This window comes from Sus scrofa, chromosome 13 (genome assembly GCF_054392235.1).
Source record: "Sus scrofa isolate SSC_HxYL_T2T_F1_AM1 chromosome 13, Sscrofa_HxYL_maternal_Yorkshire_Landrace_v2.0, whole genome shotgun sequence".
In the NCBI taxonomy this organism is placed as follows: domain Eukaryota; kingdom Metazoa; phylum Chordata; class Mammalia; order Artiodactyla; family Suidae; genus Sus; species Sus scrofa.
In genome coordinates, this window is record NC_139395.1 from 189,028,610 (window position 1) to 189,049,584 (window position 20,975).

At 37.7% G+C, this 20,975-nt stretch overlaps 2 protein-coding genes across 23 annotated transcripts in view; one reads left to right on the top strand and one right to left on the bottom strand.

Annotated features, from left to right (window-relative positions):
- The window catches only part of LOC146397808 (uncharacterized), a 43,276-nt gene extending 36,447 nt beyond the window's left edge, over window positions 1-6,829 (bottom strand). For 12 of the 17 annotated variants that reach the window (XM_084989244.1, XM_084989242.1, XM_084989245.1 and 9 more), the window contains exon 1: window positions 4,568-6,829. In XM_084989244.1, coding sequence (XP_084845370.1) covers window positions 4,568-4,936 — 369 coding nt within the window. In that variant the 5' untranslated portion in view covers window positions 4,937-6,829. The remainder of the gene's footprint in view (window positions 1-4,567) is intronic. The other 5 variants (XM_084989252.1, XM_084989251.1, XM_084989250.1 and 2 more) reach the window with 1 other exon arrangement.
- GBE1 (1,4-alpha-glucan branching enzyme 1) overlaps window positions 4,396-20,975 on the top strand; it is a 276,806-nt gene continuing 260,226 nt past the window's right edge. For all 6 annotated transcript variants that reach the window (XR_014823705.1, XR_014823702.1, XR_014823703.1 and 3 more), the window contains exon 1: window positions 4,396-4,599. Coding sequence is in view for 1 of the 6 variants with exons in the window: in XM_021070783.2 (XP_020926442.1) it covers window positions 4,457-4,599 (143 nt within the window). In the remaining 5 variants the exon portion in view is untranslated. The remainder of the gene's footprint in view (window positions 4,600-20,975) is intronic.

Consider the following 20,975-nt stretch of genomic DNA (forward strand, 5'->3'; position numbering starts at 1 on the left):
GGGATCCTGGATGGGTAGCAAAGGGAGACATGGCAGACATGATTATCCATCCCTCTTTTTCCATGTGAACTGAATCACCATTTTATCCACATGTTGGGCAGCAATGCAATAAGGGAAGTTGGACCCAACTCAAGCAGTGAATCACAATTAGTTTAAACCAATTCTGGTAGTCATATTCCTGTATACCAGTGGTTTAGGGGTGGATATGTGACCTAGCTCTAGCCAAAGGGACAAAGAGATATGAAGGAAAGTTTTCCCTTAGACAAAGATGCACAATATAAACATTTTTTTTCTTCCCTTTAGATGTGGCAGCCATTTTATAACCATGAGGGGACAAAATGAGGTCAAAGCCTAAATAATGAGGAAATGAAATAATCAGGGAACCTGGGTCAACAATGACATTATTGATAGGAGGGTTATCATCACTCTCTTCTGAAATTTCTCCTTTGTCTTCTCGGAAACTACATTCTCCTTTATTACCACTGCTGGTTTTTACTTGAAAATTACTTCTTTTCTACTTCTCTCTGCAGAGTTTAGTCATGGACCTCTCCTTTGCTTTTCTTTTTTTTTTTTTCCCCTAGTCATTTTCAACAGAGAAGATGTGTTAAAGAGTATATATATTCCACATTATTTTTATTTTTTTGGCTGCACCTGTAGCACATGGAAGTTCCCAGGCTAGGGATTGAACCTGTGCCACAGCAGTGACCCAAGCTGCTGCAGTGACAAAGCTGTATTCTTAACCTGCTGTGCCACAAGAGAACTCCTATTTCATATTATTTATACTTTGAAAATTCTTTTTTTGTATTTTAAAAACAGCTTTACTGAGCTATAATCATCATACCATGCACCTACTTAGTGTACAATTTAGTCCATCCATGGAATTGTGAAACCATAATCAGAATCAATTCTAGAAATTTTTCCTCACCCCTAAAAGAAACCCTCTACCTATTGGCAGTCACTCTCCATTTCCTTTAGCCCTGGGAAGCCAATACACTACTTTCTGTCTCTACAGATTTACCTGTTCTGTGAGCATTATCATGACTGGGACTTGTATTGTTCACCACTAATTCCAGTACCTAGGAAACTGGCTGGCACATGGGATTTCAATCAATACTTGTTCAATAATGAACAAAACAGAATAGGTCCCTGCTCTCCTAGAGTTTACATTCTAACAGAGGAGATCAATAAATAAAAGGAAACACCTAAATTTTAACTATTGCATAGACCAGAATGCACTATAACAGAAAATACTGAGATATTTAATAGTTGAATTAGAGGCTTATCAGAGATGAGCTGACATTTATGGTGAAACCTCAATGAATGGGAAGCAAATAGATATATGGAAAGGAAATTCCTAACAAAGAGAAGGGCAAGTAAAGTCTTAGAGGCTATAAAGTGCTCAGCAAGTTTCAGGAAAGTGTGACTACAGAATAGTAAAGCCAGAGAGTAAGTGGTGGAAAGGTAGTCAGGCACCAGATTATGGAGGCCTTGCTAGGGAAGAGTAAGAAGTTTATATTTAACTCCAAGTGAACCTATATGTCTTCTAAGTTGTATGATGTATTCCTTGAGTAGATCCTTACTATTCAAACCGTGCTTCCAACCTGCAGCAGCTGCATCACCTCTTAGCTTGTTAAAATTTCAGAATCCGAGGCACCACCCAGAACTGAAAAAGAGTCTATGCTTTTAACAAGATTCCCCCGATAACTTATATGCACACTAAAGCTTGAGCAACACTAGAAAATGGATTGGAGGTGAGAAAGACTAGAAGAGAAACACTTAGATATGTTGGTCCAAATCCACCTATGTTAAAGAGAAAGGCTTGCATGAGAGTGATAGCAGAATTGTCTGTTTAGATCTTCTGCCCATTTTTTTGATGGGGCAAAAAAGACATACGGATGGCTAAAAAACACATGAAAAGATGTCAACATCACTCATTATTAGAGAAATGCAAATCAAAATTACTATGAGGTATCACCTTACACCGGCCAGAATGGCCATCATCAAAATATCTACAAAGAATAAGTGCTGGAGAGGGTGTGGAGAAAAAGGAACCCTATTACATTATTGGTGGAAGTGTAAATTGGTGCAACCACTGTGGAAAACAGTATGTAGATTCCTCTGAAACTAAAAACAGAACTACCATTTGATCCAGCAATCCCACTCCTGGGCATCTATCCAGAGAAAACCATGACTTGAAAAGACACATGTACTCCAATGTTCACTGAAGAACTATTTGCAATAGCCAAAACATGGAAACAACTTAAATGTCCCCCGACAGAGGAGGATAAAGAAGAAATGGTACATATACACAATAGAACATTACTCAGCCATTAAAAGGAAAGAAATAACAAGAAATAACGGCATTTGTAGCAACATGGACGGACCTAGAAATTATGCTAAGTGAAGTCAGTCAGACAATGAGACACCAACATCAAGTGCTATCACTGACATGTGCAATCTAAAACAAGGATACAATGCACTTCTTTGCAGAATAGATACTGACTCCCACACTTTGAAAAACTTAGGGTTTCCAAATGAGACATGCTGAGGTATAGGGAGATGCACTGAGGGTTTGGGATGGACATGCTATAAATTTTCTTTTGTCTTTGCTAGGGCCGCACCTGGTGCACCTGGAGGGTCCCAGGCTAGGGGTCCAGTCAGAGCTGTAGCTGCCCGCCTTCACCAGAGCCATATAGCAATGAGGGATCCAAGTCGCATCTGCGACCTACACCACAGCTCACGGCAATGCTGGATCCTTAACCCACCGAGTGAGGCCAGGGATCGAACCCACCTCCTCATGGTTCCTAGTCATATTTGTTAACCACTTAGCCATGACGGGAACTCTGATGCTATAAAATTTGGTTGTGATGATTGTTATACACATATAAATGTAATAAAATTCATTAAGTATTAAAAAAAAAGTGGTAGCAGAAGAGGTAAGACTTTCTTAGTGTATGTCTCCAGTGACAAGCGGCTCAAGACTCTTAGCCAGCTAAATAGAGATTTCAGTAGGCAGGTAGCCACATGAACCTGGATTTCTGATAAATCTGTGGGTCTATTAGGTATCCTGCTTGAGTTTCAAGTGTTGTTTTTTATTCCACAAATGTTTGCAAGCTGTCATCTTTATGGAAAGTAAGACATCTTTCTGAAGGTTTTCCAAATCCTCCACTTCCACTTTTACTAGATATCTTTTTTCCTCTTTTACTAGATATCTTTCATCAAGTCTTTTTTAACCCCATCACAGGAAATGTTCTGAACGTTTTAAAATTAAAGGCCCATGGCTGCTCAAATGTCCTTCTCCACAGCCCCTTGGATTCCAGACACTTCTGTCTTAACTGAGGTTATTAGCCAGAGACAGCCTCTAAGCGTCTCCAGTCTCTATGTGCAAAGTAATTCTGTATTCTTAAAAAAGGATCTTTAAACTAGAAAAAAGTTAATGGGAATGAAAACATAAACAAGTTCCAAGTGGGGGAGACTGCCTAGAGTTCCCCATTCCTAAACCAAGAGGAAGAGGTTTCTTGCCTTAGCACTTCGTTAATAAGGAGCATAGCTGAATACCAATTTAATGCTCTTCCCTGTATCTTATCTCAGTAAGTGTAGTTTAATCGCTAAAGTTTGTTACAATTATTTTCAAAGGTAAGAGAGCATTTTTCTTTCTTTTTCTTTTTTTAGGCATAGGGAATAGTAAAAATCCATATGGTTTCAATTCTCAGTGCTGGTAACCCAGAGAATACCAGAACACCAGAACATCCCTGAAGTGGTTCCAGGATCCTGACTTTTTTTGGTTAAATTCACGAAACGGGGAAAAATGAGCAGTAAAGAAGCATAATTAACATTTTCAAAGGCATTATTCTATCCATACTTGACTGTTCCCCTCATAATGAATTTATTTCATCTGTATGAAACACTAAGTTAATAAGAAACTCTCAGAACTTGGAGGAAAAAAGTCCCTTTCAAGAAAACCTTATAGCCAATGCCGCCAGGAGAAGCTGATTAAAGAAATAAGGCGGAAGGTGTGTTGGGGGGCGGGGGGAGTTGCCTTGGAGCCAAGATGGGTCAGGATCAGAGAGGTCAAGGCTGAGCAAGGTCTGCACCGGACCCGCCTCCCGGGGTGGCCTCGGCCCCCGGGGCAGAGACGCTGGGAGGAAAGGGTAGGTCTCGGTGGCCTCCAGGTGCGAGCCGCGTGAGTAGGCTGCCTGGGCGCCTCCTCCCCTTTCGGGACGTGCGTCCAGGGCGCACTCCGGATCCCGCTCCTCCCCGCCCGCGGGGGGGGGGAAGGGGAACAGGGGGCCGTTCTCCCCGGCTATAAAGGGCCCTGGGCCTCCTCAGCTCGCCTCGGCTTGTCCGGGCGACCTCCGGCTCCGCCCTCGCCGCCTTACTCCCAGCCCGAGCTCCAGTCTCCGCTCAGGCTCCACTCGACACTCTCGGGCCTCGGCTACTCGGGCTGCGGCGGAAGATGGCGGCTTCGGCTGGTGCCCCGGCTCCCGCCGAAGGCTCTGAGGAGGCGCTGGCCTCTGCCCTGGCCGACGTGCCCGAACTGGCCCGACTTCTAGAGACGGACCCGTACCTGAAGCCCTACGCTCCGGACTTCCAGCGCAGGTATCTGACCCCCTCGGGGCTCTTCCCCCTCCCCCGCCCCACTCCTCAAAGCCCAGCAGCCCGCTTTCCCCGCGCCCGCTGGGGCCGCCCCTTGGCTTGAGGGAGTGCGGGCCCCGCCCCTTGCCGGCTCCACCCACGTCGGCCCCGCCCCCGACCTTCTGAGCTCGGCTCGGGTGGAGTCAGGTAATTGGGTTCTACGGCTTCCGGAGTTGTGGGATGACGACGCTGGCCGCCTGACTAGAAGTGCAAGCGCTGAATAAACTTTCCTCATCCCTCTCCCCTCCCTTCGAATCAGAGGTTTTGCGCCATTATGTGTGTGCTTTGGCTTCCAGCACATGTTTCCTTAGGTGCTCTGCGGAGTGAGGCAGTGACATTGCAGGTTATCTGACCCTTCCATTCCCCAGAATGGTCCTCTGAATTAGCCTCTGCATAACATCTGGCCTGTGTAATAGTGCTTTTAAAACTTTCTGGTTTATTTAATAGCAAATTTTGTGGGTTTCTATCCAATAGGGTTCTTTCAGGCAGCTTGTCTTTTCTGGTTAATATTCCGCCTCTCAGAGAAGATTAAGCATATCTTGGTCACTTTTTTTTAACCCCCTTGGGACAACACTGACAAGTGAATGAGTAAACATGTGCCAGCGTCGGTCCACGTTTGGCACTGTCATCCTGAAGAGGGAGAAAGATGACGAAAGTCATACTTCTAGAGGCAGATTTAGTATGCTTTGATTTTAGCTTGACCTATATCATGATGTAGTAAATTAGTTTGCCAGAATTAAGTTGCTAGGATAATACTTCTAGTAGTCAGCTTAACTTAAAAGGTATAGTTTTGAAGACTAAAATGGTTCTTAATACTAGTTATAGTAGTTATGTTTGTGAGATAAGCACATTGTTATTTGTTTCTGGCCTTTTAGCAGAGTCACTTGAAAACGACCATGGCAACAGAATATATCTGGTCACATTTTCAGGTAATAGAAAACTTGTAGCTTGTTGCTGGCAAGAAGCAGTACTGCAGGTAATGAAATGCGGTAGATTGGAAGTTTGGGGAAAAAAAAAAACAACTTGGATTTGTGACCTGGCGTTGTCCCTACTGCCTGCTCTCAATTCAGCAATTGTTAAGGGTCAGAGTTGAAAACAGCATCTCATTCCAGAGCTTGACTATCCTAATGCATGAGCCCTCTTCAAAAGCAGTCACCTTGAGCTGTTGCTTAATCAGATGTTGGGCCTTTATATAAGCTATTCTTGGAGCAGCCTTGTGAAATTGCCTTCAGTGTTTACAATATATGCTTTCAAAGAAATTTAGTGTATAATCTTCATTGTTCAAGATTGGATTTGATTTATAAGTTGTCCCAAAATTTTAGAGCAAAAGATGGTGGTGAGAATTTTTTGATGTGCTTATTAATGATGACACTAATCATTGTATGCTTTGTAAAATGACACCTAAGACATTTCTAAAAGAAGAGTTGTGGAAATGTTTTGTCTATGTTTCCCCTCCTTTTTGTTTGAAAAAAATAATCACAAGTAGACAAATAATCCCTTAAGTGTTTCTTTCATGTAATTCACTTCGACTCCATTAGGACTGACGCAGTTTTGATCCTCTTTCATGGTTTGTCAAAATTAATGAGAGACACAAAGGCCAGAGTAAGGAAGTGAGGGCAATGCAATGTTCTTGATGAAAAGGCTGGTCCAGTGGGTCCTTGTGCTTCACTCTGGCCTGGATTCTACTTCTGGCCTTGGTTGTTAGTAATTGCTATTTTCCAGCACACATGTTCCATTTAGGCATAGCAAATAGTAATTTGGCATTTGTCAGCAGTAACTTTTACTGTGAACATTTGAAGAATAAAAGAATTTTTCCTTCGTAAAATTTGGCCCTGGTTACTTTTCCTTTATTCTTTTCATTTCTAATGACCCACTTGGTCAGTGTGTCTTTGGCATAACACAGATATACAACCAGTCAAGCATAGGTGGAAAGTATGCTTCCTCCAGAGTTCCTGTAGTGGTGCAGCAGAAATGAATCTGACTAGGAACCATGAGGTTGTAGGTTCAATCCCTGGCCTCACTCAATGGGTTAAAGTGTACACCATGAGCTGTGGTGTACCTGGTGGACATGGCTGGATCCTGCATTGCTGTGGCTGTGGTGTAGACTGGTAGCCATACCTCCCATTCGATCCCTTGCCTGGGAACCTCCATATGCCACGGATGTGGTCCTAAAAAGCAAAAAAAAAAAAAAAAAAAGAAAGTATGTTTACTAAGGAGTGAGGAAAATTTAGGGTACAAATAACGAGAGTGCAATGGTGATAGAGGAGGCAGTTTCTTATTGATAGACTGTCTTATTCTTCCCCAACCAGTGTGTCTTCATTAGAAATTCCGTTATGTACATTTGTTCTTGTTTACCTTTTCTGTAACTATAATACTGTTGAATCAAGTGTGAGAGTTAGTGAATTACTCTATGCCATAAAATAAATATTAGTATATTAGTGTGTGACAGACCCTATGATGTCTCATTGCTTATCTCCGGGATAGGATTTTCCTCCTGCCTTTCCTGCTTTTTTTCATCTGTTATTTATACTGCAGTTAGTTGCTATGGTCATAATTCCAACATTGTAGTGTTTTAAAACAACATTTAATTGTCCCCATGTTACGTGCCAACGTGAGTCAGGCTTTCCTCATGGCAGACACTCAAGGATCTCGGCTGATGAAGCCTTCATTTTGAAATACACTTCTGTAGTGTCAATGGCAAGGAACAAGAACATGTTTGAACTATGCACTGTTTCTTACAGCTTTTGCTTAGCAATCAGCCACTTCTGCTGATATATTTATGGGCCAGTGTAAGTCAAATGTGACTTTTCAACCATGTGGGTGAAGCAGCAAACTAACATTTGTGAACAGCAGGAGAAACAGCACAGTTGCAGTAACACTTGCTTATACCCTCTGTTTGAAGTTTGTATAGTAACTTTTAGATACAGTAGAGTATTTAATGTAATCCTCATAATAAAGCCACAAGGTAAGAAGGGTGGGCATTTTTGTTTTTCCTGTTTTTCAGATGAAGAACCTGAGAATTGGTCAAGTGGCTAGTTTAAGTTCACATGGCTTGCTACAGCTGAGATTAATCTTTCTTTACTAAAACTGTTTTAACAGGTTCACAAATAATGACTTTTTGTAATTTAGTGGATACCCCTTTCCTTCTCTTTTCCTCTAACACTGGATATTTTGGACCTCTTCTTGGATCCTTGAAGTCATGATACTACATAGCTCTTGCTTTTCTTCCATGATCTCTAGTGGTTTCTCCTCAGCCTCGTTATGATCATTTAATAAGAGATTCTCAGGGCTCTTCCCCAGGAAAGAGAATACATAATATATACATTCTTCCATTATGTATTTCTATTTTATATACATACTTTCCCTAGGCATGCTCATCCATCACATGAATTCCATCTATGTACTGAGACTGCCCATATCTATCTTCACCCTAAATCTCTCTCTTGGTCTTAATCTCCTGGTCTCATTTATAAATATTCATTTTGATGTAAGTATAAAACTCAATGTGGATAAAACTGAATTTAGGGTTCTTCATTCCAAAACTGATTGTCATTTTATGCCTTATCTCAGTGTGGAGTATCCTCATCTACTAACAACTCAAGCCTAAAACTTAAGAATTATCCTTAATTATCTCTTCTCCCCTTCTTCTTATCTCCAAGTCTAGTCAATGGTAGCTCCTAACTACTTTTCAGGTATCTGCCACTCTGTATTCTTATTGCCAGCCTCTTACTCAAGTTGCTAGCACCTTTAGCCTGGTTTACAAAAACATTCTCACAGTTGTTCCCCCCTTTTAAATCTTCCCAACAATTCCCCTGGTTCTTAAGGTATAGTGTCGTCTCTTTCCCATGACCTACAAGATTCTCTATTATCTGATCCCTGTCTACCTTTTTAGCTTCATCTTTGGACCTTCCTCTCACTCTGTACCATCTAATCAGAAGGGGGATAAGTATAAAGAAGTAGCTGGGATGTCTGGGGGCTGTTGTATAGGGGGCAATAAAATATCACTAGAGTAAATTGGAAAGATGATATCTATTTTACACCTGTACTCCTTTCTTAAATATTGAAGATTTTCATTTCTTATTTTGTGTAGGCTCGTTAAGAAGTTAGAAGCATAGATGGATCTCTGAGTAAAGGGCAAGAGAGACTGAGAACCAGAAACATTTTCTGATCTTTATCAGAAGAGTGACTCTTTTAACTCAGTAGAAAAGAATTAATAAGGGGAGTTGTTTCCATATTTAATTTTTATTAATGGAAAACACATTTCCTCTACCCCGTAAAATAAATCTTTACCAAATGTTCAAAGAATATAAATTTGAAGTATGCCAGCATATTATCGTGTTGTGGATGCCACATGTTTTGGCCTAGCTGTGGGCCCAACTATGATTTTGTACATGATATTTCTTGTACTTGATGCATACTTTGTTTCTGCCTTATGAGTGACTATACATGCTTCAGGACACAGCTTAGAGGTATATTAAATACCTTCCCTGAGTTCTTCCCATCCTTTAACCTTCTTCCCACCTCTTAGTTACGACCTTTAAAAACCCATATTGTAAGGGTGATCTTCTACTGTAATGTGGTTGTCTTTCTGCTTTTTTGTATCTCCTGCTCGATTATTTGCTCCTGTGGATGGGCATTTTGTCTATATTGCTTGCTCACTGTTATTTTCTCAGTCTGTAAAACAGTACCTGACTTATTTGAATGATCACATGTAGTATTTGAATGAGAAAATGGCTGAATGAATGTCTTCTGACTCTGTTTTTCTCTTTTCTCCATCGGTAAGTCTCAGGTCAGCTCACCTTAAGCTAAAATTGTTAGGGATGCTATGCTGGATGGACAGAAAAGAAAGGGTGGTTACCAGGAGTTATGTGTGGTTATCTGGGGCAGGGGAATGTATGTTCAAGTAAAAAGCTAAAAATAACGAGAGAAAATAAAGAAATTTGTTATTAATTAGATATTTCCATACTCCACAGAGACAAAAGATTTAATCACTGAAAGAATATTCAGTTTGAAGAGTGCCTGAGGTCAGATTGCATGCTCAAGAATGGGAAGAGAGGTTTTTATGAGCCTAAGTGTGTTAAGTATCAAAATTGCAGTGAACATTTCCATTTTGTTAGAAATAAAGATAGCTTTTTACACTGGTATGTAATCAGAATTAGAAAGTAGTTTAGATTTGGTGTATCAGCAACTACACCAAACACTGATTGTCACAGTACAGAAATTTTATGTTAGAACTGAATGGTTCACTTTTTTCAGGGCCTGGCCTAGTTGTAAGTTCTGAAGAAAATCAAATATCAGTGATTCTAGAAGACAAAGAAGAATTTGAAGGTTACAGGTTGTATCTGGCCTGCTCTTCTATACTAGTAGTGGACTCAATTGCCTTTTGCAGCTGATGTCCAAGCTAACCCTAGAGTCACTCCTGATTTCTTTACAGTGATGGGCAAGAGGCTCTGATTTCCTCTCTTTTTCACAGTGCCTTAAAATGACTCCATGGAGCATTTGGTATAGTTTAGATTCTGGCACCTGCTACACCATTTCCTGAGAAATAACTGTATGCAGTAACTTTTTGGAGGATTTGGTTTAGCTCCCATCAGGCTGGCCCTAGTTAGTCAGTGAGATGATAACAGTCTCTGTGAAATGTGCTGTAGTTTGTTGTAGATTGCTAAACATATCATGCTGCTGTTATTGAAAAGTATACATTAACCCTCAATTATACATTTATAGATATTAAAGGAAAACATGAAAGTGTTTTCATTGGAGAGAATTGCTTCTCCCAGATACCTTTCATTCTAAAGTATCTTTATTGTCTTACTGAAGAGTGGATTCTCTTCTCGTAGTGATGTCTGTTCATCAATAGATGCTCACTACTGATTAGAATCCAGGGTTTCTTTGTGCTTAATATGCAAAAGCAGCCTTATTCTGTTTTGTGTTTGGGATAACAAGAACCCAGTGCATTGACAGAAGGCAGAAGTCCACATTAAACATACATTGTGATATATTCATTAATTTATTATACTCTTGACATTAAGTTGTGACTAACCTGATTGATTTTTGATGTTTAAAAGATCATAATAATTTAGATCCTAAATTTAGTTTTTTTGCATGTAAAATGTGAAAAAAAAAATATGTGGCTGAGTGTCCATGTTGCTAAGAACAAGAGCAAGATGAAGTTCGAATTTTAGCTGTCGTAAATGCTAAATAGCATTGAATTCGAGGGTGAATTAGTCAACCTCTGTGACCCTGTTTCTTCCTTGGTAAGATATAGATTAGTGGGGGTGAGGACGAGGAATATATATATGAAGATGCTCAGTAAGTAATGATAATCATTTAATAACCATAATATTATTAGCAAACTAACTTTTCATCTTAAATATTTGCCAGAATATTATTTTCAAAAGATTTTATTATTGTTTAGCTTCTTTAATCCTGTGTTCTGAACTCAACCATCAGATAAATAACCTGACCAGAAGTTCCCCACAACTCTTCATTTTTACTGTTTAATGACATTTTTATTTTAAGGAGTTCCTTCTCTTTCCTGGTAGTGCAATTGTGTGAATGAGGTGAGGAGGTGGTAATTTTAATCATAATCTAATAGAAAAAGAAAAGAATATGTTTCAACTTTGATCCTTAATTTGGAGAGGAAATGATAAGGCAAATTGCCGGTTTACTGTAGGCTGAAGGCAAGATGAGTTCTGGGACATAATGAGCACAAAGCTCCCTTTATTGAGAGAGGTAAATGCCAGCCTGCAGAAACCCAAAATCGCTCTTTTCTTGATCTTCCTTTTCTGTCTTTTCTCTTCTTTCATCTGACTGCTAAGTGTTCATATTCTGGGGCATCAAACAGCTGCAGGGATTTTCTTCCTCCTGAACTCTGGATAGTTGGAGGAATGGTCATATTGAATTAACTAATAGCAGGAATGACTTTGAAAGTAAGAGGAAAAAATATGTGTACAATCATAGTTTGAAAGTTTGCAAATAAAAGAATTATCTAGGGGCGTCTGAACAAATGATTTATTTATAAGGAAAAATTTTAAATCCTATGTCTTTCCTCGTCTTTTTTTCCTCTCTTATTTAATGATTTTAGTTATTTTCTATATGCTTCATTTTGCAGTAAGATGCAGAAAACAAAGGTATGGAATATTCATGTGTGTTTTAATAGATCCTCTGAAAGATAAATTGTAATTAGTTTCTGGGTACGTGCTTCAAGTTTGTAATCTAGAATGTGATAATCATAAAGCAAATCTGCAAATATATTTCTTGTGTAGGTAACCTTAATGTTTTCCACATATTTAGCAAGTGAGAACTATTTGTTCTACTAATAATTGAATTTCTTCTGCTAAATTTGTTACTCTATATCATCAATATAATTTATTTTTATTTTCATAAATGATAAGCACCTAGCCACAGGTTGTATTTAACTGTGAATAGCTGCATTATACAGTTATGTTCTCTAATATAGAACATGATAAAATCGGTTTCATGTTTAGGTTGAATATAACAGAAACCGAACACACCCCCAAAGAAGAGAACATCTCACAAACTCTGTGTTATGGAAATAGATGTTTGTATTTCTCACAAAGAAAGTGAAAGTGAGGGGTCTGGGCCTTAACATTGACTCACCATTTATCTTTCAGCTGTACTATCCTTAACATATGGTCTTTATTCTGATGCTTAGAAAATGGCTGCACACATCTAGGGCCCATATCTGTCTTCCTAGCAGGAGTGTGAGCTGCCTTGCTATGTCCATTTTAGCCAAACATATATCAGTTAACCTGTAAACTCCATCTAGTTTACAAATTATTGGCCAGAACTGTCCCATGGCGTGGCCATCCTTAGCTGAAAGTGAGCCTGCATAATCAAAGCTTTCAATTGCACACATTATCTTCTTGAGAAATGCCTTTTTGTCTCATCCATCACAGCTTCCCTAGGCTCTTTCCTTTGCTCCAAAGGAGGAGATAATGTCTGGCTAAAGATAAAAAGTCCCAATGAAACCACCTTATAGTTCCCCAATAGCACATCTATGTACACATCTTTCTGAACAGAATCCAGGCATTTCTACTCCTGCTGAGAGAAGTCTAGACACAACCCTCAGTATCACCAACCTCTAGGGCATGGCTTTCACTTTTCTATACCTGGTCTGTATTTTTATGGATTCCTTTCTTGGGGCAAATACAGACACTCTTACTTGCTCCAGAACAAAATGAGCATCTCTGGTTTCACCTCAGCCACCTGGCCCAGTGATTTGGGGAGGATGACTATCCTCTCTTTTTAATTTCATAGATAATTTACTCAAAATACCTGAGAATGTTTTGAGAGGAGATGAGCTTTGTCAGTTACTAATAATTTTCCTATGTTCTCTTGGGCTCATTCAAAAATTATCTGCTTTAAGTTATTTGGAGAATAGAGTATAGCATAGTGGGGTTAGAAAGAAGAAAAGAACTAAATTAAAGATGTCAATTAATTAATGCTCAATCTTTTTTTTTTTTTTTGGTCTTTTGAGGGCCACACTTGTGGCATATGGAGGTTCCCAGGCTAGGGGTTGAATTGGAGCTACAGCTGCCGGCCTACACCACAACCACAGCAACGCAGGACCTGAGCCATGTCTGCAACCTGCACCCCAGCTCACGGCAATGCCGGATTCCTAACCCACTGAGCGAGGCCAGGGGTGGAACCTGCAACCACATGGTTCCTAGTTGGATTCATTTCCACTGCTCCATAGTGGGAACTCCCTTAATGCTCAGTCTTTAAAACATGAATTATCTTTGTTACCTAACTCCATACAGGTTTATGCATTTTACCATTATACCTTTCTTTTTTAAAAGCTTAAGATGTGTAAGTTTTATTCTTTAGAACATACCCGCTATAGACTTATCATATAAATGGAAGATTTTTATCATCATAGACAAGACCAGTGTTTCCTCTTTGACGAGAGACTAAAGAACAATTTGTGGAAGAATGGGATTCTTCTTCTTCTTCTTTTTTTTTTTTTTCCTTTGGACAGTAGGACAGCATAATGATTCCTCTTTGATGTCAAAATAGATCAGTGATATGTGTGGGGTCATTTTAGTTTTTTACTTTTATTTTCCCTAAGAGGTTATAGGCCTATTAGTCATGATCATTTTATACTACTCTTTAGAGGTCATTAGTAATTAATGTGTAAGTTACCATTGCTTTTTCATTGTTTTACAATCTTTTCTCAAGAAAATTGGTTACTACTCCAGGATTCTAGAGATTCACAAATTCATGTTTGTCATTTCCATGTTTTTTCCCCCTCCAGTTCTTATCTTTTAGCATTAACAATTTCAAATACTTTTGTTTGCTTATTTGTGCTTTTTTGTTTGTTTTCATGTGGGAGTCTTCCATCCTCTTGACCATTTTAGTTGGCAGTGCTATTTTGATTAAATTATGCTTGCTAGTGAGAGGACCATAGTGAAGCTAATGGGTCACTTTTTGCTTCACTTCCTAAAAATGCTTTTTACTGAAAACTATCTGCTATCCAAGCAGTATTAGGGAAACCTCAACTTACAAATACAACACATAAACAGGAAATAGAGAGAAGCAAGAATGTTATCAAAATTGAAGTTTGGTTGTAGCAGGTTTGAAGGACCTTTTGAATTAGAGGACATTTAAAAATATACTGAATTTAAAGAATTGAAAGTTGTGTTGGGTTGAATTTAAAAAAATTATTTTGAAATAATTATAGACCAGAGGAAGTTGCACAAGTAGTACAGAGAACGCTCCTGTACTCTTAGCCAAGCTTGCCCCATTGGTAATATCTTGCTTAACTGTATTGCAGTTTCAAAACCAGGAAAACTGATATTGATACAATCTGCAGGCTTCATTCAGATTTCAACAGTCTTTATGTATACTTCTTTGTACTTTCATCACAAGTATATATTAAGGTAGCTGCCACTACTGTGAAGAGACAACTGTTTTATCACCATAAAGTAACTCTTCATTCCTTTATAAGTGTACTATTCCCATTTTCTCCATTCCTAAACTCTGGCACTGATCTACTTTACATAGCTATAATTTTTGTTTGTTTTTTGAGTGTTTTATAAATTCAGTCATATAATATGTAATCTTGAGAGGTTAGCTTTTTTTTTTTTTTGCTCAGAATATGCCTTTTGAGATCTATTCAAATTGAATATATCAATAGCTTGTTCCTTTTTGTTACTGAATAGCATTCCATCGGATGGATGTATCCATTCACCTGTTGAAGAACATTTAGCTTGTTTCCAGTTTTGGGCTTTTAAAAATTTCACAGTAAAGCTTAGATATGGATATTATATATGGGTGTTATTTCTTCGGAAGAAATGCCTAGGAGTGTAATTGTTGGATCCCATGGCAAATGTATATTTCGTTTTGTAGGAAGTTGCAAACTGTTTTTCATGGTATCTGTACTGTTTTGCATTTCCACCAGAAAGGTGCATGCCAGCGTTTGGTATTACATTTTTAAAAATGTTAGGTGTGTAATGATAGGCCATTGTGGTTTTAATTTGCATTTTTCTAATAGCTAATAATGTTGAAATGTTTTAAAATGTTCTTTGCCACCCATATGTCCTCTTTGGTGAAATGTCTTTTCATGTTTTTTGTCCATTTTTAACTGGATTGATTTTTTTTTTTTTTAACCTTTGAATTTTGAGATTTCTTCACATATTCTAGGTACAAGTCCTGTGTCAGATATTTGTTTTGCAAATATTTAAAACTAGTCTCTAGTTTGCCTTTTCATCTTCTTTAACAGGGTCTTTCACTGAAGAAAAGTTTTAAATTTTGATGAAGTCCAATTTATTGATTTTTTGTTGTTGTTGGGTAGATTGTGCTTTTGTCATCATGTCTAAGAAGTCTTTGTTTAACTCTAAGGTCTAAAGATTTCCTCTAATGTTTCCTTCTAGAAATTACATTGTTTTACATTTAAGTATATGATCCATTTTGAGTTAAATTTGCATAAGGTTTGACTGTTTTTTTTAATTGTCTGAGGATATTTGATTCCTTTTTAAGATCATAAACTCTGACAGACCTGTATTGGGACCCACTTGACCAAAAATAAATTAGCCTTTATTTGGGTCTTACTGAAATATATGAAGAATGATAATTTTTATGTATATTATAGGTTATGAAAGCAGTGGGAACTAATTAACCTGAAAGTTTTCTCATTTCTACTATCTCGTTCTAACTTATGGTTATTATCATAAGACAGCCCCTCAAACTTTAGGAAACATGGGAAAAATAATGTGTGAAAGATATAAAAGTTCATTCTCAAATAGTCTTTTGAGAGTTTTTCTAGTTTTTAATTTGCATATTTTTATATGATAGCATTATTTTACTGATTTGTATTCCAAACATAATAGACATTAATATAGATTGAATATGTAATTTTGACTTTTCCAATTTTTTCTTTTCTTTTCTTCTTCTTTTTTTTTGCCTTTTTAGTGGTGTACCTGCAGCATATGGAAGTTCCCAGGCTAGGGGTTGAATTAGAGCTACAATGTCAGATCTGAGCCGTTGCTGTGACCTACACCGAAGCTCATGGAAAAGTTGGATCCTTCATCCACTGATTGAGGCCAGCAGTCAAACCTGTGTCATGGATACCACTGAGCCACAACAGGAATTCCTCAAAGTTATTATTTCATGTCTTATACTTAGAACCATTTGTCAGTATCATATTTTCTTTAGTTCTACACTAATAAGAGTATTGCTTTTAAAAATAATATTTTATTCATTCATTGTGTCTGTTTGCTTGATCTAAATGACAGGTAAATCTCTGAAAACTTTATGTTAAACTCTCATTTATAGAAATGAATTTATTAAATATTAACAAAAGTAATGTTAATATTTCCCAAGATTAGGTGCTTTTTATCTAACTAAAATTAGCTTTTGGTTTTATTTCAATCTTAATATTTACTTTGATGTTTATCAGGATTTATTGTGCTATTAATAATTATAAATCAGAGCATGTTGATTTCCTAACGAATTGGTTAGATGTTATCAGATGAAAATTGTTAGTACATTTATTTGGCAAAATTTGGAAAATTTATGAATAAGATAGCTAAAATTTACCTACCTACTTTAAACAGAAAAGTAAAGTAGAACTTTGGAGGATTTGATCATTCTACAATGATTGCTAGCTATGATGGATCTGAGGCACTACACGTCTAAAAGAGACTGATAAATCATCATCATCACAATAATAACAATTTTTATTATGATTTATGTAAACATCATTTTATGTACTTTGGGTCTGAGACTCTGCATTTTATTTTATTTTTATGTCTTTTTAAGGCTGTACCTGCGGCTTATTGAGGTTCCAGGCTAGGGTTCGAATCAGAGCTGTAGCTGCTGGCCTATACCACATGCACAGCAACACCAGATCCAAGCTGCATCTGCAACCTACACCACAGCTCATGGCAATGCTGGATCCTTAACCCACTAAGCCGAGGCCACAGATCGAACCTGTGTCCTCATGGATACGAGTCAGATTTGTTTCCACTGAGCCAAGACAGGAACTCCTGAGATTCTGCATTTTAAAGAAGCTTATGGGTGATATTGTTGCTGCTATTTCCCAGATGGTATTTTGAGTAGTGAGGCATGGCTTGGAACTTAAGTTCAAAACTGAGTAGATTAGTAATGGGCCAAATTAGTTATAAGTTAATATTTCAGTTTTTTGAAAATAAGTAATCCATATATACTACTAAAGTTAATTATTTAATATTTTAATGGTCACAATGATTTTCTAATTTATTTTAGGTAAAAGCGGATTATTTTAGTATCAAAGTTAATTTTCTTACATCTTCACTGTGGGTTTCACTGTTGCATCTGGGTCTTTATGGTAAGCTGTAGAAGGCGATCACATGGAGAAAATTATTCTCCACACGTGGTATTCCTAGGTATATGTGGGCATCTGAGTTACCGGCTGTCTCCTTAATTTGCTATTTAGCAAACCAATTTTGACTTCCTCTTTGTTCCAGGCATTTTTCTATGTGATAGCAGAATAAATATAAATAAGATAGGCTTCCTACCTGATGGGAGCACTAATAGCGACAATTACAAGTAAACGCAATTATAGTAGATATTTGTACATTAAATTCATTGTAAGAGATAAAAGTATGTACTATTCTGTTAAGGAGGGGAGTATATAGCACAAAGGAGTTCATTTGAATTGCCTTAAATTCTTAAAATTATTTTTCTATAAGGGAGGACTGAATCTTGAAAAATGTAGGCAAAATCCATGAGATTCTTTTTTTTTTAGAAAGAGTCACAGGATATGATAGCTAAGACATTAATCTTTTTTAAAAACTGCAGTTGGCCCTCTGAATCTGTGGCTTCCACATCTGAGGATTCAACCAACCATGGCTTGAAAATATTCAGGAATAAAAAATTCTGCAAAGTTCCAAAAAAGCAAAACTTGAATTAGCCTTGCATGGGCAACTATTTACATAGCATTTACATTGTATTTACAACTATTTACATAGCATTTACATTGTATTAGGTATTATAAGTAATCTAGAGGAGATTTAAAGTATATGGGAGGATGTATGTAGGTTGTGTGCCATTTTATGTAAAGGACTTCAGCATCTGTCAGTTTGGGGTCCTGGAACCAATCCCCTGTGGATACTGAGGGATGACTGCATAATAAGTTATAATTTGACCTTTACATGTTTTTGTTGCTTTGAAGTGGAAATTTCTTTGCAAAAATGGTTCAGTTGCAAAATGTGCTTGTGTAAGAATGGCCATATTGTGTAAGAACTGAAGCCTCTAAAATAGTTTATAAATCATATTTGATAACATATCTGTATGCTTTTTTTATAGCAGATAAGCCTATTTTGGAAGGGATTGTGTACTATTTTTAGAGGCAGTGAGGCAGTTCCTAAGTAAGCTAAGGACACCTATTCCTGAATGAGCCAGGGGGACATTTTGATGTGTATCACCCAGTCATGAAGGTCTTAGAACTGTAGATGGATGGTGAATGCCTCCACCTGACCCCACCCTAAATGTCTCACCTAGATCAGCATTATCCAATAGAAATGTAATATAAGTCACATATGTAATTTTAAATTTCTATTAGTTACATTTAAAAAGGTAAAAAAGAAACATAACATTTATGGTATGTACCATTTAACTCAGTGTATTCAAAATATTACTGTTTCAGCAACTATGCCTGGCTAGTGACTACCATATTAGAGAGTCCAGCCTTTGATTATCTATTTCAAAGAGGAGCTTTTATGGAAAGAGTTGGTATGACCCATGAAGACATTGAAGAGGAATACTAAAGAAGGAGGAAGATTCAGTCTGCATTCACGATAGCAGAAGCAAGTAGGCTCAGAGATTCTGATTTTGCTTGAGAGAGGGAGTTGGAAATTACTGACTGGTGATCTTTTTTATACTTGAAAAAAGATACATGGATGGTGTCTTTGGTGTAGACATGGAGATACGCCACATACTCAGTTAATTTGGGGATATCTAGGTGGCCACGTTTTCCCCAGACTGTTTGATAAGGCTTGTCTACACCGCCCTTTTCATTTAGGTGATTCTTATTTGTGTCGTATTTTCATATGCTAAATACATTACATCTGTCTCAAGAGCCAAAAACACACACAGAGCAAAATGGAAACCTAGGTCAGCCAAAATAAATCTGTTATTTCTTGATAAAGTAACTGAGATCAGGTGGCTCTCTATGCTCTAATAGTCCTAGACCTTTTGGGATATGCCAACCTCACTTTGACTCAGCCCAAATGACAGCTGTTCCTAACTTCCCTGTTTCAAGAATCTTGCTTATGTGTAGTGACTCATTATGACTTGCATTATTCCTGAGTTGGTTTCTGCTTATAAAAGAGGAGGATTGGAAGGATAGCTCCTTGATCACTCTTCAAACTGTTGAAAATATTGTGTGTGTGTGTGTGTGTGTGTGTGTGTGTGTGTGCATGAACACATGTGTTTTGTGCCTTATGCTCCTTTCTTCTGATTTGCTTTTATTTCCTCCAGATGATAATTTTTTCAGTGTTTCATTTTACACCTACTCACTTTACATACTTAGTAGTTGCCCTTATAATAATAGCTAAAAATATTACTGTTCATAGCATTATTTGCCCTCATGAGTGGTCTTCCTGTGGAAGCTGTTTTCTTTCTCACTTCAGTCTAGTGTTTTCCACACTGTGGCTGCTCAGAACATGCTGACTCACTGAGCATCCCTTGGATGCTGGATTTGTGTTTTGAATTTAAGAAGGGAAGAATATATTTAGGGAACACATTATTGTCTTTTAGTGTTTTCCATAGAGCTTAGAGTAGAGGTTGCACTCCAGGGGTCCTTTGCAAATAGATATTGACTGGGGGTTTAGTGCAGTTTGTTCTGTGATATTAGAAATATAGAAATATTTATTACCATAGTTGTTGTAGGGTCCCTAGAAACGCTTGAAAGTAATTCTTCTATCATGTAGTGGCCTGTGGTGGGCAAAACCTTTCTCACATACAGCTTAACCTTTCTCATGTCTAATACTACTCGTGAAGAAGATTGTAATTTGTGCATTGTGCTTTTATCAGGTTGCTGTTCCCAATGCAGTTAGCGTAATTTTTCATTTCCTAACAGTCCTCGGGCAATTCTGTTTAACATGCTTTCTATTTCAGAACATTCTCCCATTTAAAAAACTTCTATTGCCTCAGGCCCAACATGCTTTCCTAGCCAGGCCACTGGTAATTTCTATCCTTGCTAGTTTCATTCACCTTCACTGTTAAAATTCTATATATGGATTTCCTAGGAATGTCTTTTTGTGTGTGTTTGCTGCAGAGCCAATGCTGAGATTCCTGTGCCTTCTATTTGTTGATAATACCATGGTTCACAAAATTACTTCATTTTTATTACTAAGGCGATAACATAGCTTATTTTTAATTTTATTTCAAATCTGTTTTGAGTTTTCTAGGTCATAAACCAGACTGTTTTCGTAATGAATTAAATTCTAACTTTCCACTTGAACTTTTAAAGTCATCCACAAAATTTTCTTGAATGGTATTCACACTCAAATAAGAGACTGTTTTACCTCTACTGATAAATGAAAGGCATTTGGTTTCATTTAATAGGTAGCAGATTCCTTTTTAAGGTAGTATCTTAAAAGTGAATGAAGCAAATTATCTGGATTGCCTTCCCAAATGATCATGAATTAGGCCTGATTTTGTCTTGAGATAAGACAGCATTCTAAGCTGAGGCTCTTGAAGCTGCATTTGGGTATGAATTCTGTAGTAATGACATCCTCTTGAAGGGATGTATTTTTTTAATGGGGAAAGTCTGGTAAACAGAGGCAAATAAGAGAAAGCCATTGTGCTCTTGTCATTAGCCAACAATGGCTTAC